Source organism: Dinoponera quadriceps, unplaced genomic scaffold (genome assembly GCF_001313825.1).
Source record: "Dinoponera quadriceps isolate SergipeBrazil2010 unplaced genomic scaffold, ASM131382v1 scaffold6118, whole genome shotgun sequence".
Lineage (NCBI taxonomy): Eukaryota > Metazoa > Arthropoda > Insecta > Hymenoptera > Formicidae > Dinoponera > Dinoponera quadriceps.
Window position 1 is genome coordinate 713,045 of NW_014562572.1, and position 23,263 is coordinate 736,307.

General features: G+C 43.6%; 1 protein-coding gene across 4 annotated transcripts in view; it reads left to right on the forward strand.

Annotated features, from left to right (window-relative positions):
* The first annotated feature begins 5,599 nt into the window (after window positions 1-5,599).
* Window positions 5,600-23,263, forward strand: part of LOC106751148 (nephrin-like) — a 277,537-nt gene continuing 259,873 nt past the window's right edge. For all 4 annotated transcript variants that reach the window (XM_014631976.1, XM_014631978.1, XM_014631974.1 and 1 more), the window contains exon 1: window positions 5,600-5,810. In XM_014631976.1, coding sequence (XP_014487462.1) covers window positions 5,702-5,810 — 109 coding nt within the window. In that variant the 5' untranslated portion in view covers window positions 5,600-5,701. The remainder of the gene's footprint in view (window positions 5,811-23,263) is intronic.

Consider the following 23,263-nt stretch of genomic DNA (forward strand, 5'->3'; position numbering starts at 1 on the left):
AGCAAGAAAACACGAACGACACACGCACACAGATTGTAATTCTTATACGAACCTGTAATTCTTCATACACCGGTACGGCGAGCTTAATACCTATCTCTCGACGCAGCAATGACATTTACAGGCGCGCACACCTTCTCTCGACATACAAAAAACAAACGTTGCGCGCACAGTAAAAGCGGAAGATTATTCGTACGTACTGTAGAACACACAGGTCGCCGCGCGCCTCGTGCTTTCATTTTAACACAAATGCTTTCGCTTCTACTTTCTGCTAAAAACATTCGCGTCACTTCTTTTCGCCCGGCTCTTTGATCCGTGTATTCGCGTCGCGTTTTTGCACCCATACAACCTGTTCCAATTTGCCGTTGTCGGTGTCGCGCCGTCGAATTATCGAGTTCGCCAGTTAAATTCCAACGAAATCCACCAAAGTTAAAAAGCATCAAGTGGTACGACCGGAAGAGAGAGAGACAGAAAGAGAGAGAGAGGGGGGCATCATCGCGATCCAATCCGGCGTAGCGGCGAATCACGGAATATTCCGCGATGACGATGTCGCGCACGGGGTACACGCGGCGTATGCGGCGGGACGAAATTCTCGCGGTCATTAAATTCACCTATTGTCAATTCGGTGCGCTTATAAGCGCGCAGAGACGACGATGGAGGAGATCGTTAGTGCCCGATCCCACTCCCCTTCCCCCTCATTCGCCGGTGACCGCCGAATAGTTCTGTCGGTGGGCGCGTCGCTGCATTTACATGGAAATCTGATGGGTCTCTACATGGGTAGACGATTACATTCCTGGCATTATGCTGTTTCATCGGAGGATTCTGGCCGCGATCTGTCCTAAGAATCCCCGGTATTTTGCATCGCGGCGCGTCTAATCCGCGCCGTGATTTCGACGACGCTCCGACCGAGCTATCAGCTATGAGCCGTGGCTCTCGCCGAGGAAGATCTGCGCGCTTGCGCGTGCGATTCTTACGCGATTACGGAGTCGTGTTGAATCAATCTAATCGTGAGATAAGCTGCAGGGTTCCGCGGTATACCTCGTGCCGTGTGCAAGGCGAGAGCGCGGCTGGAGGATATCGCGGACATAATTCGGTCGAGATGTTGAGGCAAACCGGAGGTCCCGACACGCGACGTAAGCGCGAAGAGGGGAAAGTGTAATCTAAAATCGTCAACGTTTCGGAACGCAACAATGTTGTGCCGCGTATCTCACATTTAACGTGAGATACGGCAGGGGAGTCTTATTTCCTGCCCGAGTCAACATTGTGTATACTGTTGTACGAGAGAGAGAGATAAAATCCTAAAGTGGACGGGCTGCTTTTGGTCTTGAACGCGAATTACGAGTGAGGCTCATGGCGAAGAGAGTCCACCTGTGAATTGGAAGAATTTTCACTTGATGAAAATTACTTTGAATTCGATCTTTTTACACAGTAAAAAATGTGCTAAATTTAACACAATTCACATGTCCCAAACGATCCATAAAAATTTCTTTATTGATTTAATACAAGGTGAATATGCTGAAAAGTAATACAAATATTACGTCAAAAATTAAAACAAAATTAATATTCATAATTGTTAATCGATACTGTGTGTATAAAGTGTATTATATGAAGTATACAATATATTATAAACACAATGTTAAAGTAAAACACAGGTATGTTGTAAAAATTTAACACAAACATTTTAATAATAATAGAGTGTCTATTACCTGGAAAAACCTGGAAACCTAGAATTTTCAGAGAATTTGTTTATATCTGGAAAAATTAGGAAATTTCAGGGAATTTTATTGGAAATTACGAAATTTTAAATGGTCATTTAAACCGTGTCTGCAAACCATATTATTGCGTTTTTCCTAGATAAATTTTGTGTGGTTGACTGAATTTTATTTAATAATATTTTCTTCATTAAGAATTATGTAAAAAAGTAATGCAGGATTTTTCTCTCGACTTGATTTTTAATTAGTTTTAATTATTAATTTTGATTAATAAAGAACTGCGCCATATAAATCGTAAGCGCGGACTTATAAACATTCTGTGTACATTTCTGTATACATTTAAAGTTGTTTTTAAATTTCTGTTTCATATTTAAATATTAGTACTCTTTTTATGTTTATAATAGATTCTTTTTTGTTCTTTTGATATTTAATATTTTCGCATCAAGTGCAATTTTAATTAAGATAGATATTTGTATTTTAATAAATTTATAAAAATGGCATTTTATATTATTTATGCATTATATAATTTTTTGATTAGTACATTTTAACAATTGAAATTTGAAAATTTTATGCAATTTGAAATTACATTTTTTAGATTCTTACAGTTTCTTTCAAAATTTTTCAAACTAAATCATTGAAACTTGAGTAATTCTTAATTTTATTTTATGATTTATAAAATTGTATGAATATTAAGGACTTTGTGTAATAAATATATATTCATTTGCAACGTACATTTAAAAATACTTTCATTTCACAATTTTTAAGAAATTGCCTAGATAAATCAGATAATTTTTAGGGGATTTTTTGTCGGGTTTGAGTAGACATCCTGAACAAAAACCGATTTTAACACAAGTACAGAATATTTTTTATTACGTAGTGCGTGTGAATCATCATGGAAACCAATCGAAATCATGATTGTATCATTAACAATTTAATGACATAATCGATATAGATCACTGTCGGCGAATCGTTACCTGATATTCGGGAATTTTGCAGAATTGGCGCGCAAATTTTCGATTTGCGGTTTTAACCCTCGGATCGAACCGTCCGGTCACTTCTTTCACATAGACGATCGTACGACGTGGAATAATGAATCGTAATTTAGCAGGTCCCTCGCGATATCCGCGTACGGGACGTGATTGAACCGTTAATTAGTCTCGAATTAAACGGCTCGATGCGGTCCGCTTGCGATTTTACAATTTTACAATGCAATTTCTCGGACGATGCACATTCTTCGATACGGGCTTCGTTCGCTCGTTCGTTCGTTCGTCGCGAAAATTGATGACATTTTTTGCTTCGTTAGGTACTCGGGGGAGAACGCGAACGGGAGAGAAATTAATTATTTATTCCTCTAAGTCTCACCCGCGTAAAGTGATTATCTGTTGGCACAATTATCTGTTAGCAGCATCGAATTAAGCCGCTCGATTTGAAGTATTTGCAGTTTCTGCCACTAATTGTGTTGCAGCATTTTAAACGGCACGGTCGCTGCGAATCTGCGATGTTATTTCTGGTCTCACGGCGGCGCGGTATTTCCGAGCGAATGCGACGCACAATGCCGCGTTCTGGAAAATGCGACTACATAATTCACACGCCGTGTCTATTTGTAATTTGTTTTTGCAATTTTTAATTAGCGATTTACAGATTGCAGAGCTCAAGGTATTCACGTCGTCCAGTTGTCGTCGGGCGACATTTCCAAAACGCGAAATCGCGTTATCATTCTCATTATTCTAGCGGGGGGCCTTTTCACATTCGTTGACTCGTTAACGCGACGCGACGTATTTCGTGACAATTGCGAAAGCGCGAATTACGATTGCGCGCCGGCCGGTGGGCAGGGAGGGAGCGCTTTTGCAAAATGCAATGAATGCTTCGGAAACGACATCCGCACGCTCTCGACGGCGATTTTACAGTTTTAAAGCGCTTGTTATTTCCCAAGTAATTGTATTATACGGACGATATAGCGAAGTACGTCCCGGGAAATGTGTCCCCCGATAATCTACTTTAATTGGTACCGGATACAGGCGCGGCAACTTTCGCCGCTTTAAAGTTGTCTCACGAATACCGCCGAGATTTACGGGGAAGAAGAAACGCAAGTTTTAATACATTAGAGGACGCGCGCTCTCTTACGGCGTTCTTTTTAACGCGCCCCGAGCCAAGTAAATAGCACGCGAGAGGCGGCTCGAATTAACCCTTTCGTTGCGGAAAGTAATATTACTCAAACTGCCATTTCGCTTTCCCGAGAGGGGACGCGCGCACGCGAACCCCACGCAGTCGCGAGATAAAAGAGGATGTGCGCTGCCCTCCGCGTCGTTTCGCCTAAACTATAACGTGGAGCGCTCCGCTTCCGCACTATAATGTCGACCGAAGAGCGTCCTCATATCGGAGTTAATAGAATCGCAGGATTCGATATATTACGATATAAACGCGAGATACGGTATAACGAGGTGCAAGAGTGGCGACGACGACGGCAAGTTCCCGGAAATAAACTTGTTGCGCGACCTATCGGTAGATAAAATAATAACTGGGGCACACGTAAAACTCGATTAAACGACAATCGCGATATTAAACGCGCACAACCGACGAGTTCTGTCGTGTGTCAGAAACTCGAACAAGAAACACACCGTGTGTACCTATGTCGGCGGGCCGCGATGGATACCGTGGGCGCGATGTGACGATATATTTTTTCCCCTCCTCTTCTTGCTCGTCTCCCCTCCCCGCTGCCCCTCTCGATTTTTGTCAGTCGAATTATCCCGCGACGGAAGCAATTGCATCGCCGGATGAAATATTTTCCCACCTGTCTTCCTCTCCTTCCCGCTGTGCTCCCGCAGCTCCCACGGGGGACGCCGTTAAAAACATTTCGCGAGAACGAAGCGGCGGGAAAGAGACAACGCTTTTTCTCCGGGTGTGGGTATTTTTTTCTGTTCTGTTTTTAAGGAGAAGGGAGGGGGGACCAGCGACGTGATTACGGCGAATGCGCGCGCGGCGTCAGCTATCGGGAGAGTTTGAGCGGCAGCGTACGAGCCGTTCTACGGTTGGAACTGCGTGCGTGTCGCTGCAGGTGAGAAAGGAAAATCAGCAGAACAGAATTCGAGATAGAGAGAGCCGCAAAACGGGTAACGCGAGCCCGCACGTTACATTTGCAAGGGCCGCAATTTTCGGAAATCGCGATATCGCGCGTTACGCCGGCCGCGAGCAAATTCTGAATCGGGAAATAAACGATGTTTCACAGCTGATAAATTTGAGCATCGGTGGACCAGTGTTTACCGCTTACCTAACGGTTAATACAGTAACTGTGTTTCGCGAACGAGGATCATTTTCGATGTCGAACGAGGGAATTGAAATTTCGCGACACGCGCGCGCGCAAAAAAGTTTAAAAACTTTTATGAACGTAAAATATCAAGAACTTTGCACAATAAATACATATTCATTTGCAGGATACATTTAGAAATGTTTTCACTTTACCGGGAACTTAATAAATCACCCGGAAAATCAGGGAATTTCTCTTAGGGAATTTTTTTCCGGGTTCGACTCGACTACTCTGCAGAGGTTCCCGCAAGGAGTCTCACATGCTCCTCATCCTTTGCCCTTATAAAAGGATGGGTGCGTAGAAAGAATACGCGAATTCCCGCGGTAGTAAATAAAAAATGTGGGCTGCGTGCGAGCGATGCCTCGTGATTTATCGATGAATTCAACGTGTCGACGCTCCTGTTCGCAGGTTTGACGAGGAAAAACCGACGGCAGCGGGTCGAATGAGAAGTTGAGGAGCGCAGGAACGAGTTCGGTCGGCGATGAGAGTTTGAGTCGCGCGGAAAGTGCTTTCAAGAGTGCCTGGGCCCTGGTTCGCGCGTTTCGTCACCGAGATAGAGAGCGAGAGAGATAGAGGGTGGAAGACGACGAGTGCTGTAAAAAGGAAGCTGCGAGGGGGGCGAGTGTGTCGCTGACACGAGTGACGCGACGCGACGTGACGCGGCGTGACGTGACGTCGGGGCGTCGAGATGCCTCGAGATGAGATGGCCACCCCCGTTGGAACCCTCGCGTCACTTCTCACGCTTCTGCTGTGTGCTTCCAGTAGCTGCCATGCCAGGATAACCAATCAGGAAATCGGTGAGTGGTTAAGGCTAAAATAATTTATGATTAACGATCGGCCGCTCCGACGCGACGAGTCACTGAGGAACGCGAAGCGGTGAATTTATGATGTGTTTATTTTAATCTGATCGCGGACCGTGCTTGATTAAACGCTTGAAGAAATTTGCATTGCGCGACGATACTTCGGACATCGATAACGGCGAAATAAGAAAGTGAAAAGAGAATGAGACTCGTTGACAACAGGGCGTCTTGATCGTTTCGATCCGCATGTACGTACACCCGAGTCGAAATTTACAATGTGCCACGGCGCTGATCTGTGCTTCTGATAATGCTTCTTGTTCTACAAGTCTCGTTTCAACTCTGTCAACGCTTGCTTTGTTTAATTTTGTTATTACATCGAATCCATAAATTTCAATATCTATTGATGCACAGCATTATTGGACACTCAAATCTTCGCCTTTACAATTCCTCTTTTTTCAGCCTTTTTCAATCTGCAATAAAAAATAATAATAAGTTAGTAATAATAAATAATAAATTGACAATATTATGAGAAAGGAAAGTTGTTTTGCATATCTATTAATCTCCGTGGAATTATTTAATATTTGCTTATTGCGTACAGTAACTGCAGCAAAGTAAATTACATAATTAATACATTTCTCGTTGGAATTGAAAATGGAAATGAAATGCAGATAGAATAGAACAGAAAAATATTGAGGTAATCGAATATTGAATAATTTTGAACGTCCATTTTATAAAATTTTCCATAACTGGAGACGTCCCTTTTTTAAGCTCTAACATAGAGAAAACGGCAGTAAGTAACCACATGTAGTAGCATGTAGGAAGACAATGTAGCTTGTAGTATATACTCCGAGATTCTCCATGGATTCTTCAAGTTTGACGGAACTTGCAGGGTTAATGTAGAACCCAAATTTCGACTCGGGTAAGGGCAATCACGCGAAACATCGATAAACTCTTCGCTAGATATTAGTCTCGACGGAGAGCGTTCCGACATTTTTCCATCGCCGATAGATATCCGACATGTTTTCATACCTTTGATCGAGAGAAAGTTACAACTTACGATCCTCCACGGCAAAACCATTGTCGGTGCTCGGAAAAAATAGTCGATATGAGTGAATCCGCGGCAAAATGCAGTTCCCTTTTTTTTTTGGTAAAAACTCGGCGTGTGGTTTGAAAAACGGACGAAAATCGCGTGCGAATGCACGTTCGCGAAACGCGCTTTTTTTTCCAATATGTATCGGTAATATAAATACGGCCGGTCGTTACGTCATATCGACGCTGCCCAGTACGATATTGAATTTGTGGTGCAGCTATATGTGCGTTTCCGGAGAGTTAAATAATGGAGAGCCACGGTGTTTTGCGTGGTTTCGCTGGTCGCGTGGGGACTTTCCGTGTATTCGCGGAACGTTATGTCATTTGACAAACGCGATCGCAATGATCGCGGACGACCAATGTAACGTCTGAGGAATGCGAAGTACTCCGCGCTGAGTCGTTACTTAATAATAATAAGCAAGTCGAGTCGCACGATGATATTATTATGCGACTTGTGTGTTGCGTTTCAAGATTCAACGCTGAAAATATGGATCACCGTTAACGCGACGGATATCGATTGTTCATTACGCGATCTTGCTTCAACCCAAGCGAATCTCGACGATATGCACCGAGCGAGCGATGAATGAATCTATCACTCTTGTTAATATATAATTCTGACAGTGAATTATTATCCCGTCGGTTTTGTTGCGCACGTTGAAGCAATATTAAAGCGCGTAATTTGCCTATCATTTTCGACATGTTTATGTATTATTATTCTCTCGACATTAATAGACCGATTCGTAATTTGATTTAAATTGAATCTGTCTGCGGAGACATATTTCAAAAAAGTCTCATTATAATATCTATATAGTTTTAAAGTTTCTGAAAAAATATTCTTCAAAATATAGTTTTAAAGTTTCTGAAAAAATCTTTCTCCATATTTTTTCGCAGCTTTCTTCGTTTTCTGCAATTTCTTCTAGGGTACAAAAATTCGTTTAGAAAAATTCACATGTGTTTGATGAAAACCTGCCGCATCACTTTTTTTCCGTAAAGAAGGTAAGGAACAGAAAATCTGCGGAAAAATTGAGAGAAAATTCGTTTTTTTTTTTTTTCGAAACTTCAATCCTGTTGTGCTGTTCGAGTCTAACCCGAAATCATTTTTATTTCCATTTTTATACGGTGAGTAAATGTACCGGACATTTCATGATTTTGTTTTATAGCTTAGTTTCAAATTGAACTTTGAAACAAAATCGTGAAATACCAGAACGTTGCCATTCAATTCACATAAAATTATTTAGAAAAATAACGTGGAAATAAAAATGATTTCGGGCCAAATAAACTTGAGCAAAACAGCGAGGTTAAAATTATAAATCTCATCTCTCTTAAATATAATTATAATATGAGCCATTAAGTACATCTTTTCTCTTTCTCACGAATCGAACGATTTATCGCAAATTTTACGATCGCATAAGCAACTTCGAGAATTTTATAAGCGTGGAAGCGGTATTGCGCGCGGAAAAAATCACCTTTATCTAGGAGAGGCTAATGGGATTGTATAATGTTTCCGCCACTGCGAGACACTTTTCCCTATATCATTTTTTCCCCCACGCTTCTAATATGTTTCGCGCCGCATAGCACGGCCGTGGAACTCGAAGTGAAATGTACCCGGCGCGGTATATGTATACATACATATTTCTTAATAATTCCGACTTTCTTTTTACATGGACGGGCCGAGGCACGCGCGACTCTTTGCGAGTCGGACATTATTCCAATTTTCGCCAGCGTCGCGCCGCTTTGTGTACCGCAGGACAAAGCGACGTATACTTTTGTTGCTAACGTGGCAATTGAATCACCCGGTGACAAAAGCCACCGGGTATGCCGACCGCGTAATTTCGTTCCTCGGGCGTGAAAATGAGGGGTTTTTAACCCATTTTACACACCGCGGGTCTAACGAGATCGCCGTGTCGTCGTTATTTCGTGGACCATCAAGGCCGGGCGCTGCGCTGCATGCGAAAAGAAAATGCGCGGCGGACTGTTTCGGGATTCGCCGCCCTTCCTGCTCTCTCTCTCTCTCCCCCCCCCCTCCCTCTCCTTTCCTACTTTCCTACCGCGCGAAATTACATTGTGGTCCTTCGAGACATGGCTCCGAATTTTTCCTCGATAAATCATTTCATCGAAATTGAGATTGTTAGAGGTACCTGTTCGCGCACATTGAGTCACCTTTCCTACATAATTGTGGAAATGTATTCAATTGTTTTTGGCTATATCAACTGAAAATTGCACAGTCAGCGTCAATATATGCGTTTCGCAGGACCAAATATCCAGGTTGAGATTGAATATGAATTTGTGCCGGTGAAAATGCGTCTCATTGTGAGAATTTCAATAAGCATCGAATAATTTCAAGTTAATTATAATGTATCATAGATTTTATAATTTATGAAACTTCGCTTGTGTATAGGAAGACTATTAATAATCGATAGCTTCGATATCTGTATATTTACGGTATCGCCTCTTGAAGGAATTTTCAACGATGCTTCGAGAGGTCGTAGTTTATAAATGTTTTTAATATCGCAATCCTGCGAAAGTTACGAGAATTTGAGAAGATCCGGAGAAGTTACGAATGCTCTCATACCGCAGATTCGAAGGAGTGTAAATCCCGAAGTTTTTACTTCAGGATCTCTCCGAGTTGCGCGTAGTGGTACTAACTCTAATTAAAAAATTGACGGTGTTATGCAAATTGGTAGACGCGCACGCTCCAATTTCGCTCGGTAATCCATGTAACGGCAGTAATTACCAATTCCACGGATGTAATTCTACCGGTTGAATCGACGCGAGTGACCGTAGGTTAATTTCTCAGACAAACTCGCGTTTAAAGCTCAGCGGGATCGCGGACGTCAGCGGACCGTGTTTCACGCAGTCAGTCCGATTCGTTTCGCGTTTAAATATTTACCGATCAATCGGGGATCTCTCCGTCTGACTCTCTTCCTCTCTCCGTCTGATTCTCTGACTCTCAAAGACGCCACAGTGGTCTTTGCGACGACAACAACAACGACGCCACACAATGGTCTTTACGACGACAACGAACAGTAACAACAAGAACATAAACGAGACGAAATCAGAGTATAGTCGATGCGTTACTCGCACTTAGTCGCGCGGCTAAATGACATCGAGTGGGTTTTATTTAATGTTCAACGCGAGACGGAAGTAATTACGGGTAGTCGAAGCGTAAAGGGAGAAAATGTGGGTCGTGGGATCGAGGGTTTGCGAGGCTTCGGCGACTAATTAAACAAGTCCGGGCCACGTGGCTCTTTCGAACATTTCGATAATTGTAGATTAATTAAAATTGCGAGGAGCACCGGCGGCGGAGAGTGGAGCCGAATCTTCTGGCTCGACTCTATCGCAAGAATCTCGAATCTGCGGTGGGACTCGGGATCGAGCTTGCGGGCTCAATGAAACGAAAAATGTGGGAGGCTTTTAACGGCGTCTCGCGATTTCGCGGATGAGCGCGCGACCGTTGATTGTTGGTCTTCGAAATACTCACCTCGACGTGATTACTTTTGCCTTCGCGTCTTCTGGTATTGCAAGCAGCTCTTTTTCATGTTTTACAATATGCACATTTACATTTTTCGGCGCATCGATTTCCGGCAGATGTGCTTTTCGACGCGTATTTCGAATCGGACATTTCGTGAATTTATGACGGACATATTCATTAAAATGCATATGCGCGGACATGTGTCGGCAATGCGAATTTTTGATCACCCGAATCGTCCGATACGCGGAGATACGAGATTTCGAAGTTTCTCAACGATATCCCCTCCATCGTTCTCACGGGATCCACGGTGTAACTTATTAATCCGACGTAAAAGAAACGCCGTAGAACGGCGATGTACACGAGATAAAGCGCAACGTGCGCCTAGGGAAAGCGTCTCGTAAAGTTAATACAAAACGCGACTGCGCTTGCGAGATTTACCGCGATCTAAAATTAATGGCTGTAGTTCGTTCTTGAGGCCTACAACCTTCGTCCGTCGCGTAGATGGATTAATTAGAGATTCCTCGCGGTTGCGGCGTTGTAGACGCGATCCGCGAAAGGCCGAAGGATCGCAAACTATCGTTTCGGTCGGTAGCTCCTTCCCTCTCTCTTCCTCTCGTCGCGACTGAAATGATTTATTCATACGTGTCTAAAACTGCAGAAAGTCTTTTCGCATTTCATCAAAGTTTCATCTTTCTCTCTCTCTTTCTCTCCCTCCCTTTTTTTCGCTTTCTCTCTCGCTCTCCTCGTACGCGTATTACCTCGTGTTTGGGGCGTTCCCGCTCACAAATTACTTTAATACCCCGAGTACGTCGTCAAAGCGGACATCGTTTCCGATGGTAATCTTTTTAATTATGGGGTAAAGGCGCGCGCATTTGCAGGGAACTCGGCAGAAAGAGTACTTATAGCCGGGGAAATTTTGAAACCCTCGCCTCGGCGAGCGCCGCTGCCGGAAATGGAAATCGAGCGATACCGATCTAAACATGTCAAATTGAATGATCTTGAAATGCTTTGAGGAAGGGGTATCGGCTGTAGTTTAAACCGTGATACCGTGCGTTTGCTACAAGCGCGTCAATTCGAAGGCGTTTTGCATTTTCAATTTCGCTCGAAATATCATCGTGCACCCTTTCAAGATTTACATTTCCCGGCTGCGCGGGAGGACGCGGATCGATCACCGAAATTTTACAAATCGCGCGCGTGTTCTAAAGGAAGATGAACTTTAATATTGCGCTTTCAAACTTCGAGTTAAAGCATGTTTCCGAGGGGGAGAATATCGAGACTTAAGGGTCTCACGCGTCGATGAATCGTCATGTTTCTCGTGTTTCTTTCGATTCGCGCTTTCTTTCACTTCGACCATCCAACACTCGCGATTCGCAGACTGATTTCCTTCCAGCGAAATTAAACTTGATAAAAGACTGACGTTTCTACAATCTGAATAAAGACATTGTTATGACACTTCGAGTTCGTCACGAGACGTAGTGACGATTTCGCCGCGTTGAATGTTGAATTTGTCGACATTCAGTGCTCGCAGTTTTTCCGCATTTTCCTTCCTGAAACGCGCGTCAAGATACATTAGACGTCGCTACGTCGGATTCTTCGGGAAAGTTTTCGAGCGAGGTGTTCCCGTGGGGAATACGAGGGCGCGTCAACCAAATGAGATACGTCGTTCCCGCTTTTTCCCTTTTTTTAAATCGAGGCTGCCGAGTTAATTTGTATACCGGTATCACGGCACTTTTAATACATATTTCATGAAGCGGGAGAGAGAACGGCCGGGATAATACGAGCGGATTATTTCGAATAGGATTTAAAAGCGAAGGACTCCCGATAGCGGGATCCGATAGGTGAAGGATGAAACATATGGGAGTTGCGAGATTTCAGAAATTCAAAGCTCCGATGTTGCGAACTTTTAGAAACGGCGAACTTCGAGGTGAAGGAACGTTTTCGAGATTCGAGCACTTGAAATCCCAAATTTGCAACACTACAGATATATCCGTAAATCCAAAGGCTTAGAGTTCGAAAGTGAAAAGCGGCACGGCGTAAGAATAATGAGAAACTGAACATTCGTATGCCCGCAAAATCTAATATTTCCGCGAAATCCATTGTGCGAGCCTTACTATCTTAGAGCAGCTTGCAAAAAACTTTAATCTCAAAAGGATTACGATATTAATTATTAACTATTCGCTACTTTCCGCTTATAGTCTTTTAACAACTCTGCAACTCTCTCACTCTGTGTGTGCGCGGTCCGCGAAGTAAACACCTCGAAATGCGAAGTTTTATCAAATTTACGTGGAATTCATCTGTTCACGAGAAATTTGCCCATATTTATCCATACAAAAATTATTTTTGTCCACTCCGCAAAAATAAAAATTATGAGCAAATATGAAAATTAGACACATTTTGGGATGCTAACTTCACAGTTTTCTGTCACACAACTTTTGTCCGAACATTTTTAATTCATCTGTGTTCTGCGGAAATAAAAGAGTGGTAGATTAAAACAGAACTCTATATAAATTTCACCGGGAAATTCATATTCGTTCATGCGATGGTCAAGGCGAAACGATCTATCTTATTTGCAGATATATCGATATTATAACATAAAGTTCCAGAATACTGTCGTGCAGATACCGATGTTCTGGATCACTGCGTTTCCGTTATCAAATAATCTCGCATGGTGAATTTATACTGGCAATGCACGCGGAATTTCAGGCATAAAATGAAATTTCGCCGGGGTAGCCGGTTTAATTAATTCTTAGATTAGTAGGTCAGCTCGCGGAAGTAGAATACGCGTCGCGTTTCGTCGTGGTATAAAAACCGCGCTGTTTGAATGTAGCCTCACTTGTTTGGCAACCGTACGTTTTGGCATTATACACTGCATAAGTTATTTTCCATTAGCGTGGCGAACTTCCCCAACCGTGCACAGCGAAAAATAAGCTGTTCCGCGCGGCAATTGAATTACCGTTGCGTTAAAATTTTATACACATATATATGTGCATAAATACTCGCGAAGTGTACCGTAAGTTTATCGATCATCGCTTCGAATGCCGCGCGAATGCACTCGAAATACGTGCTTGGGTTTCTTTCCGCGATATAAATATGCAACGTAAAAGGGGGAAACTGTCTCTTGCCGGTTTTCACGAGCCGCACGAATACATTACAAAATAAACCGAAATAAGGGACCGTATCTCTTTGTATACTCACTCGTTTGCAGATTTAGGAATTCAAACACGCTTCGGAGCTTGAGATGTTTCCGACAAAAGTTTGCGATATGCCGGAATTGTACATCGTGTACGATTAAGAGTCACTTTTAACGTTATTAAACTCGCTTCAAATACTATTTTACGTACACGCGTGCGATTGTGTGTGTCACGATTTCGGTGCCTGATATTTGATCGTACATAGAGAAAAAGGTTTTTTCACGTTTATTTATATTTACTTATTTATACGTGTTCGTTTGGCTTGAGTTTATTTAATATAAACAATATAATTTAATATCAAATATCATTTTGTTTGAATGAAAATATTGTTTTATGAGAGTAAACCATGTCGTTTAGTAGAAAAAAAAGTATTTTGAGGAAACAATATTTGATTTTCAATAAAAAAAATTTATTTCGTCATGTATTAAATATTGTTCCACTGAAACCAAAGTTCTCTAATATTTTTTTAACTTAGTGTTACTTCTTTTCAAATAATTTATTGTTTGTGACAATCATTATGATGTTTCGGTGAAAATACAAAAGATATGTCATTTGATGTAAAAATATTTATTGTTTCAGAAACTCAATGATCTTATTTGTTGAATGAATCGTTTTTTTTTTGGTTCCATTCCAAAAGACAAGTGTGTTACAATTAAGGAAATTTTAAATTTTATTAAATCCAAAAAAACTTTCTTCTCTGTAATGGAGCTCCCGAGTCAAAGTATAAAAGATACGTTGAAAAAGATCTTATTTCGAGTTACTTTTACGGCGCATCCGCACAAAAAATAGAGGGGAACCGACAAAAGGGAAAGCCAGATCACCCGGATATACCGAAAGACATTCCGTGCGTCGTCTGCCGCTTGAAGACGGCGATCATGCTCATACATGCGGATATCAGTCATTCTCGAGCGACTTGATCCGCAAGGCATAGCGTAAAGTCGTGCCTTCGCTGTACGGTTCGTTGGCTCACGCGATGAGGCCGCGTCAGAAGCGGCGAAAAGTCGCGGGAAAATCGAAGCACAGGCGGGCGCGCAACGACAAGCGCCTCGGCGTAAAAGGGAGAAGAGCGGAAAGTTGGGATAAAGGCATCGGCGCGACATGGCTAACGTTTGTTTACGCGCGAAAGCTCTCGCGACAGTACGGCCTTTTTGCCGGCGCGAGCAAGGTGCAGCGGGCGTAAGCGCGCGCTCGCGCGCGAGAGTAACGTTAAATTTCCCGGAGAGAGAGAGAGAGAGAAAGAGCAGAATTGCTAGATTATTTCTTCCCCCGGTGTGTTATGTGCGCGTCGCATCGCAGTCCACGCGTATGCGTTTTAGTGTGATAAAATATTTAGTCGCGTTTTATCGCGAGTATCAATTCGCGCAATCTGTAATACGGATATTTCGCCGGTCGCGTCACATAGAGCTCGAGTCGAAATTTCTTATTTTAGAGACTTATTTTCGGCTCGAATTTTCTAACATCTGTAGGTTTCTGGATGATAGTAGGTTTAATTCATACGGAAACTTTAGTCCTACTTGGCGCCCCTAAAATGAAGATATCACGTGGCCTGTCGCGTTCGTCGCGCGAATTTTCCTATGCGAATGTTCTCTCGTAATTAACACCGGGATCGTAAATCCGTGCGAGGTGGAATGCGAAATCGCCCCGGCGAGGCGATTGCGGAGCTGCGAAGGTGCGCGTCGGCTTCGTAAAAAAGTGATATCGATAAGAAAAAAAGGAGAAAACTGGCGGAAGGGAGGAAGGTAGCGGGTGAGACACTCGCCGGCGTAAACGTGAATACGACCCTGTGCGTCTAGTTGTGGCGTGGCGTTTAAGGAGTTAATGCCGCAAGCAGTACGTCACAAAAGCTAAACGACCGGTCACGCTCGCAGTTTGTATAAGGCGGGCTTTTATAACCCGTAAACCCGTGGATTCTTCTTGACCGCTTGCCAACCGGTGACTGATAGACAGTCGTTTCCGACAGATTCGACTTGCACGCCGCAACGCGCTTCGGCCGCGAATCGCTCGATTTTTAACCCGCTGCAAAACAAGTAGTGTTCACATACCGCATTGTGCTCCGTTCCGCTGGTTGTTCCGTCAGGCGAGTTTTTCTACCTCGCAACCCTACGATACCGCGAGGTATCCTGTTAATTGCGAGAACCCACTCTATATAAACTACTGTTCTAAATTTTATTTTATTCTGCAACAAAAGAAGAAACACGCACGGAGTGCTCGAGTGCGCCACGCTCGAGGAGACGAGAAACTTTCGAAGTACGAGAAAATGATGTACACCCGCAAGGGTTAAGTACGAGTAAGGTATGGCAAGAGAGAAAAAATGGACGACTTTTATACACGTGTCGCGAGTTTTACGCTTGGCACAGTCGCTTTCTCGCAAAAGTATATCGAAACTATTACGGACTATGTTGCCATTCCTGCTCATTAATTGTGTTCCGCTCATTAAATGTTACGTAATATTGAGAGCGGATTCAAATATTTGGCGACGAAGTCTGATGAAATGATGGGGAAAGAGAGGGGATAAGAAATTTACAAATTTCGCGTTTGTTAAAATATCTCTATAAAATATCCGCGCGTGTTATTTCAGCAAACTCGAACGACTAGAAACGCGGATTATACGTAATAAAATGAATGCAAATCGACAGGAAAGATCGATGTAATTCTATTTGTCGGGAGGATGGGGGGGAGAGAAAAAGCGTCGGATCCAGAGGGTCGGAAAATACGCGGGGCCGGAGGTAAACGGTGCCGCGGTAATTCCAAAGTACACGCATAAATTAGTTTGATCGTATTGTACAGTTTATTAATAGTGTCGTGTGGCGACTAATTATGGTATTTCGATCTTCTCGTAATATCTCGTGATAAATCTCGCCCGACTATAAATCCTCCAATTTGTACAGTTGATGTATCCGTGAGTAATCATTGAGCAGGTTAATGAGTTTCCATGCAGCGATTGTCAAACGAAATGAAATGATAATAATGCGCTGCAGCTTTGTGTATTACGCACGCGTTGTGATGGTATTTCTCTCTCTCTTTCTCCTTCACTTTTTTGTGTAGAAATTACACTACGCGCGCTCGTTCGAACATTTTTAATCGTTTTCCTGTGCGAGAGCGAGAGGACAGGAAGAGGACGAAAAAGAGAAGTGGAAAAAAAAAAGGCGTGCCGTTTATGTTTTACGCGAAGTCACGGCGGAAAATCCACAGCGCGCACAGAACTGCAAGGGTCTGAATAATTCGCGGACATGACAATCTCAATTTCAAAACGGTCATGCGCGCCACTCGTATATAACTCTCATTCGGAAATTTTGAATATCCCAGCCGGGAGCCTTTGAAATGTCGGTTCTTGTTCCGCATTTTCGGCGAAAAAACTGTTACGCGACTCGCACGGGCGAGCGGCAGGAATTTTGGCGCCGTGCCTCGTGTACCGCATTGCCACGTACGGTCCGCGAAATAAAACCGAAAGTAACATATAGAATGCAAATAAAATGTTTTTAATTACCGCGGCGGCGGCGACGGCGACGATGCCGATCAATTATTTCACGTTACACTTTAGTTGAGAGTTTTACTGCTACGAAACGAGCATCGCGTCGCGCATATCACTGTTAAACGCCGCCGCGCGCGTGTTCCGATCGATCATAAAGATTTCAATTCGCGGCCGGTACGGCCTCTCTCAATTACAATTAGCTGGAATTTGTGACAACAATGCGTCACGAATTCCCGCTTTGTGGAGGAAGGAAACTCGCCGTGCACAGAGGGGAGCTTTATTCTTGCAAAGACATGGCGCACTTCGAGCCATTTTACAAGAAAATTTTTGCGTCGCGCGCACACAGCGAGGGAGAGAGAGAGAAAGAAAGAGAGAGAGAGAGAGAGAGGGACTCCTTCCGTTATAATGAAATCTTCATTCGACGCCGGAACTTTTTAGTGCCACTAATTTTCCGTGTAAACGTGCCCGAGCCTGTCGCGCGAGATTGCTTAACATTTTATAAAAGAACGTCGTCAAGTTGCAGCTCGTGGCTTTCTACGCGAACGGCCGCTGAATATACGAGACTGTCGCTTCCTCAGTTATACAATTATATCATCGCACTATCACGTCTTATCGTAATAACGTGCGATGTTAAGCGGTGAGACGACGTTGTCGTAACGTTATTCCATTCTCTAACCACGTCTGAAGATTAAGACTGGGTTTACAGCAGTTTAAGTCTTAAGTCTTTTGCTCTGGGCGCTGAGTTGTAACGTGGTTTCCGGCAAAAAGCGTTGCCAGTGCTGCCGGACGTCACGATTCCCGAGGTTTGAGCGTTATCGCGACTTTTGGCAGCGCGAGAAACGTCTCTAGTTAGAAACTACGTTGCACTTCGTTTAGAGCAAAAGGCTGAAGGCCTTGTTGTACGTATCGTAGATACAGACTAACGCGTGGACCAACCGAGAGGATGCCTCCCGAAGCTGTCGTCGCGAAGAAGCGCGTCGTTGAAGATATTCCGAGCGCGGACGCCCGTTAAACATTACGCATTCGCGTCCACAAAAGGCTCCTTCGGCTCGCACAAAAGAGAGCCTCGTCGAGCGATTGCAGGTGCATCCGCGTTCCATTTCCTTTGATCCCTCGTATCTCCTTGCGGCAGTCGTTGCAGCAACCGTCTCCTCGCGGTCTCCGGAAATCCGATCGATCTTAAAGACCGACGGCGAAGCGCTCGCAATTAGCAAGAGCTCGCGGCAACAACCGGACAGGACCTTCGGTCCTTATTGGATTCCGCTCGGAACGATAATTCGACCTCGCAAACATTAGAAGCGTCGCGTCTCGCTTCTCCAGCGGGAGATACGTGATGCGGCCGTTGGTAGGTCGCGCTAAAAATCGTGACCCGCGTCGGGATTTTTTGTTGAAACGTTTCCAAGGTATTATTTTAGCATTTAATATTACACATACTTCTTCGCTTTTCTTAAACTTGAGTATATTATTGCACGAATATTGTTGTCTTGCGTTCGTTATTGAATATTTTATTCCGCTGTACGTATTTTGAGTTATATTATTTTCCCTTCCTTATGATCATTATTCCATTTTTTGATACGGATCGAGACTGCTACAGCGACCGTGTAAGCCCGGATGCTCGCGCGAACGGCTTTTCCGCGCGCATTTCCCGGGATAAAATTCGAAGTAATCGTCGTTTCTTTATTAGACGAAGATTAGTGCTGGAGTGTGCTCGCGCGCGCGCGCGGAAAAGGGAGAGGATGAAAGAGGATAAGCGCGAGCTAGAAATGAAATTGGGATTTATCCGGAATTACCGCAGGTATTATTTTACGACGTGGTAATGTTGGTGGTGTTACGCGCAAAATTGATTTTCATTAATGGTACAAATGCCGTCGGAACGCGCGATACGTCGTGCCGCAAAATGATACGGGGTGGAATTGTTGACGATTGACAATGAAAACCCTCTGCCTCATTAGCTGTTGATGACAGATGAATAGATAAGCGGGCGAAGGGACGAGAGGGAGGGGCGGGGGTGATTTATTTCTGTTTTACCATGTGCCTGATATATTTTAATGTCGTGGATTCTCACCGTTGCGTCGATTCCTTCAGCGGAAATGGCGATTTTCGTTGTTGCAAGTCGCATCCGACGTGGCCTCACGTCTTCGTGTCTTCGCAGTGAGATATGAGAACGCGCCGATGTTATAGCGTTTCGGATACGGCGAAACCGCGGCGGATAATTTCGAAGCCGAGTATCTCGGAATGCGGACAACGTCGTTTAACGCAATTTACGGCCCCTTTCTTCGAGTCCGACCTTTGCATTAACCCTCGGACGCCCGACATACTTGCCATAGTTCCCAAATGGCAGAAACGGGCCAGATACGACCCAATATGTCCACCAAGTTATCATTTCGGCTTTGTAATTGGATCCCCCTGGTTTTCTTGCCGGCTAGCATTTTCCAACGTTGTAAAAACGCGGATCGCCCGATGATAAGGAAGTCGTTCGGATCTTTCCCTTCGTTAAAATCAGTCGCACGTTGAAAACTGAGCCGCTTTTCTCAGTAACAAGAGATAAATAGCTATAATAAAAAGATACAATCAAGGATAAAGATAACAGATAAGATAAGAAATGTATACGCGGGGGAAGGAAAATCTATTTGTTCCGTTAAAATTATTCGCTGAAATAATTTTTATAATATTTCGGCGAATAATTTTAACACACGAGAGCGGTGAATATCTTTCTTCGTGATAAAAAAAATGAAAAATATAAAAAACATGTACAAAAACATGTATTGAGATATTATTTTTCAATGGGTGATTTGTTTTGAAAGATTTTCGTGACTATCGATCTGTGTGTAAAAAATACGCGCAATCACGTTCGTTTCGTCCACGAATTATTACATCCCACAACGCGAATTTCGTTCGCCCACTTAATTAGCATTGCGTGTCGTCATGTGTCATTAGTTAACGTTCCGTTCTTGCCAGAAAGCAAGCGATACAACGTCCTTTCGAGTTTCGTTCGAGACGCGCGTGTCCGATTCATTCGAAAAACATCGCGCTTTAACAAAATTATTTCATAATTGTAACTTTTAATAGCTTCCGTTATTTAAACTTTTTTAACGTGACGCAACGTAATTATATCTACGTTTCGTCGGTTTCGTTGTCGAGTTCGTTAGTTATTGCACCGATTTTACGTACCTTCTATATAAAGTACGAACTCGAAAGAGGGAGAGAGAGAGAGAAAGAGAGATGGATCTAATTATTATAAGCCGAAGGAAATTTTCTATAGAGACGTGTCGATATTTCACCGAGAAACCTAAGTCCTCGAAAATATTACTTCGTCTTAACCCCAACCTCGCAATTAGCCGCGGTTCCCAGCAACAATGGAGTGCGTTTATTGGATTCCTTTCGGGCGCAATCATTCGATCTCAAAAAGATTTCAAGCCCGGTTTCCTTCCTGCGAGCGTACGAAAGAATCGAAAGAGCGATTGCGAGGCGGAAGGGGCGAAAGTGGAAGTGGGAGGGGAAGAGTTTATTGTTCGATTCGAGAATACGGTGGTTTAATTAACTAATTAAATGTACGGGCGTTAAAAGAAATAATTCAATGGTATGCGGAGCATTGAAAATTGAAAGATATAATTGCAGAGATGATGTCAAGGACTGAGCGAAGAAATGTAAGTGAGAAGAAGAAACAAGTGGCTTCGTTTAATCAATCTATCAAAACGTCACACTTTTCGCGGCGTACGTGCGCCGAGTCCGAGTCAAACAAATGTTGGATAACTACGGAGGAGTACTGTTTGTTTTTTCAATATCCAGGCGCCGATGGCTCTCGAGCACAAAGTTGTTATATAAGTTTCCGAATTATATGACTGAAACTTTTTCACTTATCTTCGTACAACTTCCACTTTAACGGAGTTGCAATTTGAAAATTAGGAAAGCTTTCGCGCGGGAGAACAGGATTAAAATAAAATCGGCTTTGAATTTCTCGAAAAATCTGCGAAATTACCGAGAAAATTATGCACGATACGCGCTGCACGTTATTACTTCATATATAACGATGTACAAAATTATAAAATCTGTCAGAGAAGGATAAAAGAGAGAGAGAGAGAGAGAGAGAGAGAGAGAGAGAGAGAGATAACGAGAATAAGCAGAATAGGAGGGAAAGAGAGAGTAAGACTAAGTAAGAATAGGACGTGTCACATTTTTTAACCAGAACTTTCGCGCGGAGCTGCGATCACTGGTTCGAAGTATTATCTTTCTGTAAGATGCAAGTGTCTAAAATGCGTAACTTCTGCAAAGAAAGTGCGCGCGCGTCCTCGGCCCTTGCCGAAGCCGAAATCACACAGCGTTTAATTTAGTCAAGACCCCCGCGCATTTTCCGCTCTGTATAAGGATTTTCTCCGGACGGCCGCGGTGCCAGCGTCGCGCTGGATTATTGTGCGGACGGAACGAGTATTGCACTGCAAATGACAATTTGTTAGAGTTCTCTGGGGCTTCCGTTCCCCGCCCTATCCCGTCTCCCTCTCCCTCTGTCTCTCGTTTCCAACCCCCAGCGCGCGCGCGACCACCACCGCCAACATCCCACGCCGCAGTCCTCTCCGGCCCCCTCCGCTCTCGGCACTGGAAATATTTCAGGAACAGCACTCGGCTCTTGGCACCGTACGTTTCGCGAAAAGAGGAAAATCGCGGGATGGCACGAGACCGCCAGCGCTGGAATTGCATTCTTTTGTCTCGTTTCTGCATGTAGAACGGCTGTGTGAAAGATTCTCACGGGCATCGGCGGAGGGAGTTGGCGGCGAGAGGTGAGGAGGAGTGGGTGATCGTAAGTCGAAGACACGACCGGGGCGAGGGCGCGACAGTTCGGGCGGGTGGCGGGAGGCATTAACACACGACGGGGCAATATGATAAGGGCATATTTTAAGGTTCGATGAGCATCGGTTCTCCTCGTTCGCATTGTACCATCTATATATAACGCATTCTTCCCGTGCCCTCTCAATATCGCCGAGTGCAATTGATCGTGAGCCATTTTATATATTGGGGCGGTAAAAATGTCGCGTTTTCTTTTTTCCTCCCTCCACGTCTCTTCCCCTCCTTCTCTTCCTCCTGCACAACCCTCTCTGCCGGGTGAGCCGCGACTTGACTCGAACGGAGGAAAGCGATTTTTCGTGGTCGGAATGGAGTTACAACTTATTACAGGTCCGACGTACACAATGCTTACACTCGCGTTCCGAACGAAGCCGCGGTGAAGGAGATACAGTGACTTTACGTTTTCTCGAAATGAAGGTTTCTCTCTCTCTTTGTGAATGTTCGATATCGCAGCGATTGGATTCGTCAACTTTTCTGTTCAGATGTTTATTCTTTTTTTCTATATATATGTTTTTGCAGACGTGCGCAGAGTCGCGCGATGTAAGTAGAAAATTGGCACGCGGCCGATTCGAGAGACCACTTTCTCGCATTTTTTTATCTTCACATTTTCTCTCGTTATTTTGATACACATTGGGCGGCCCGATATCCTTATTTATTATTCCCGCTTTCCCAGATCGCCGTGGTCCGTGATTAATGTCCGGCGTCGCTAACAACAAATAAATTCTCCCGCGAATAAATTCTGTTCTCGCTCCCTCGGCCGGGCTTTATCCGCCCCAACTTCATTCGTTACGCGTGAAATCGAGCATAAGGATTCTTAATGTACTACTTTGACCAGCCGTTTCGTTTGCCGGATTAACCGGAGGTAATACTCCTAGACAGTTGCACGGATAGAATCGTACATTTTCGAACTTTAGCTTCCCTCCGTTTTTTCAAGATCAGCGAATTACGGAAGCGAGGGAAAGCAGGAGAAAAACCGCGTGTGGTACGTTATTCGCATGGAGCTACTTTTAATACGACTTTAAATCTTTTTTTCTCGTTACCCCGTTGATGCGAAAAACGAGTATGCGCGCTTGAGCTTCGGCTCAGAGGTTTTTATTCGACGTGTTGATGTATTATTCGTGCGCTATTGCGCAGAGAAAAGGATTTCTTTGGATTTAATAAAATTTCTTTAATTGAAAACAAATTTATCTTTCGGAATAAAGCAAACAAACGAATGTTTAATTCAACATACAGGATTCTCTGGTTTCTCAAACAGTAAATATATTTACGCCAAATAATATATTTCTTTTATATTTTCATTCAAACATTACAATGGTTGTCACAAGTAATAAATTATTAGAAAAAAAGTGACATTCACCGTTGGAAAAATATTGAAGAATCGCTTTTT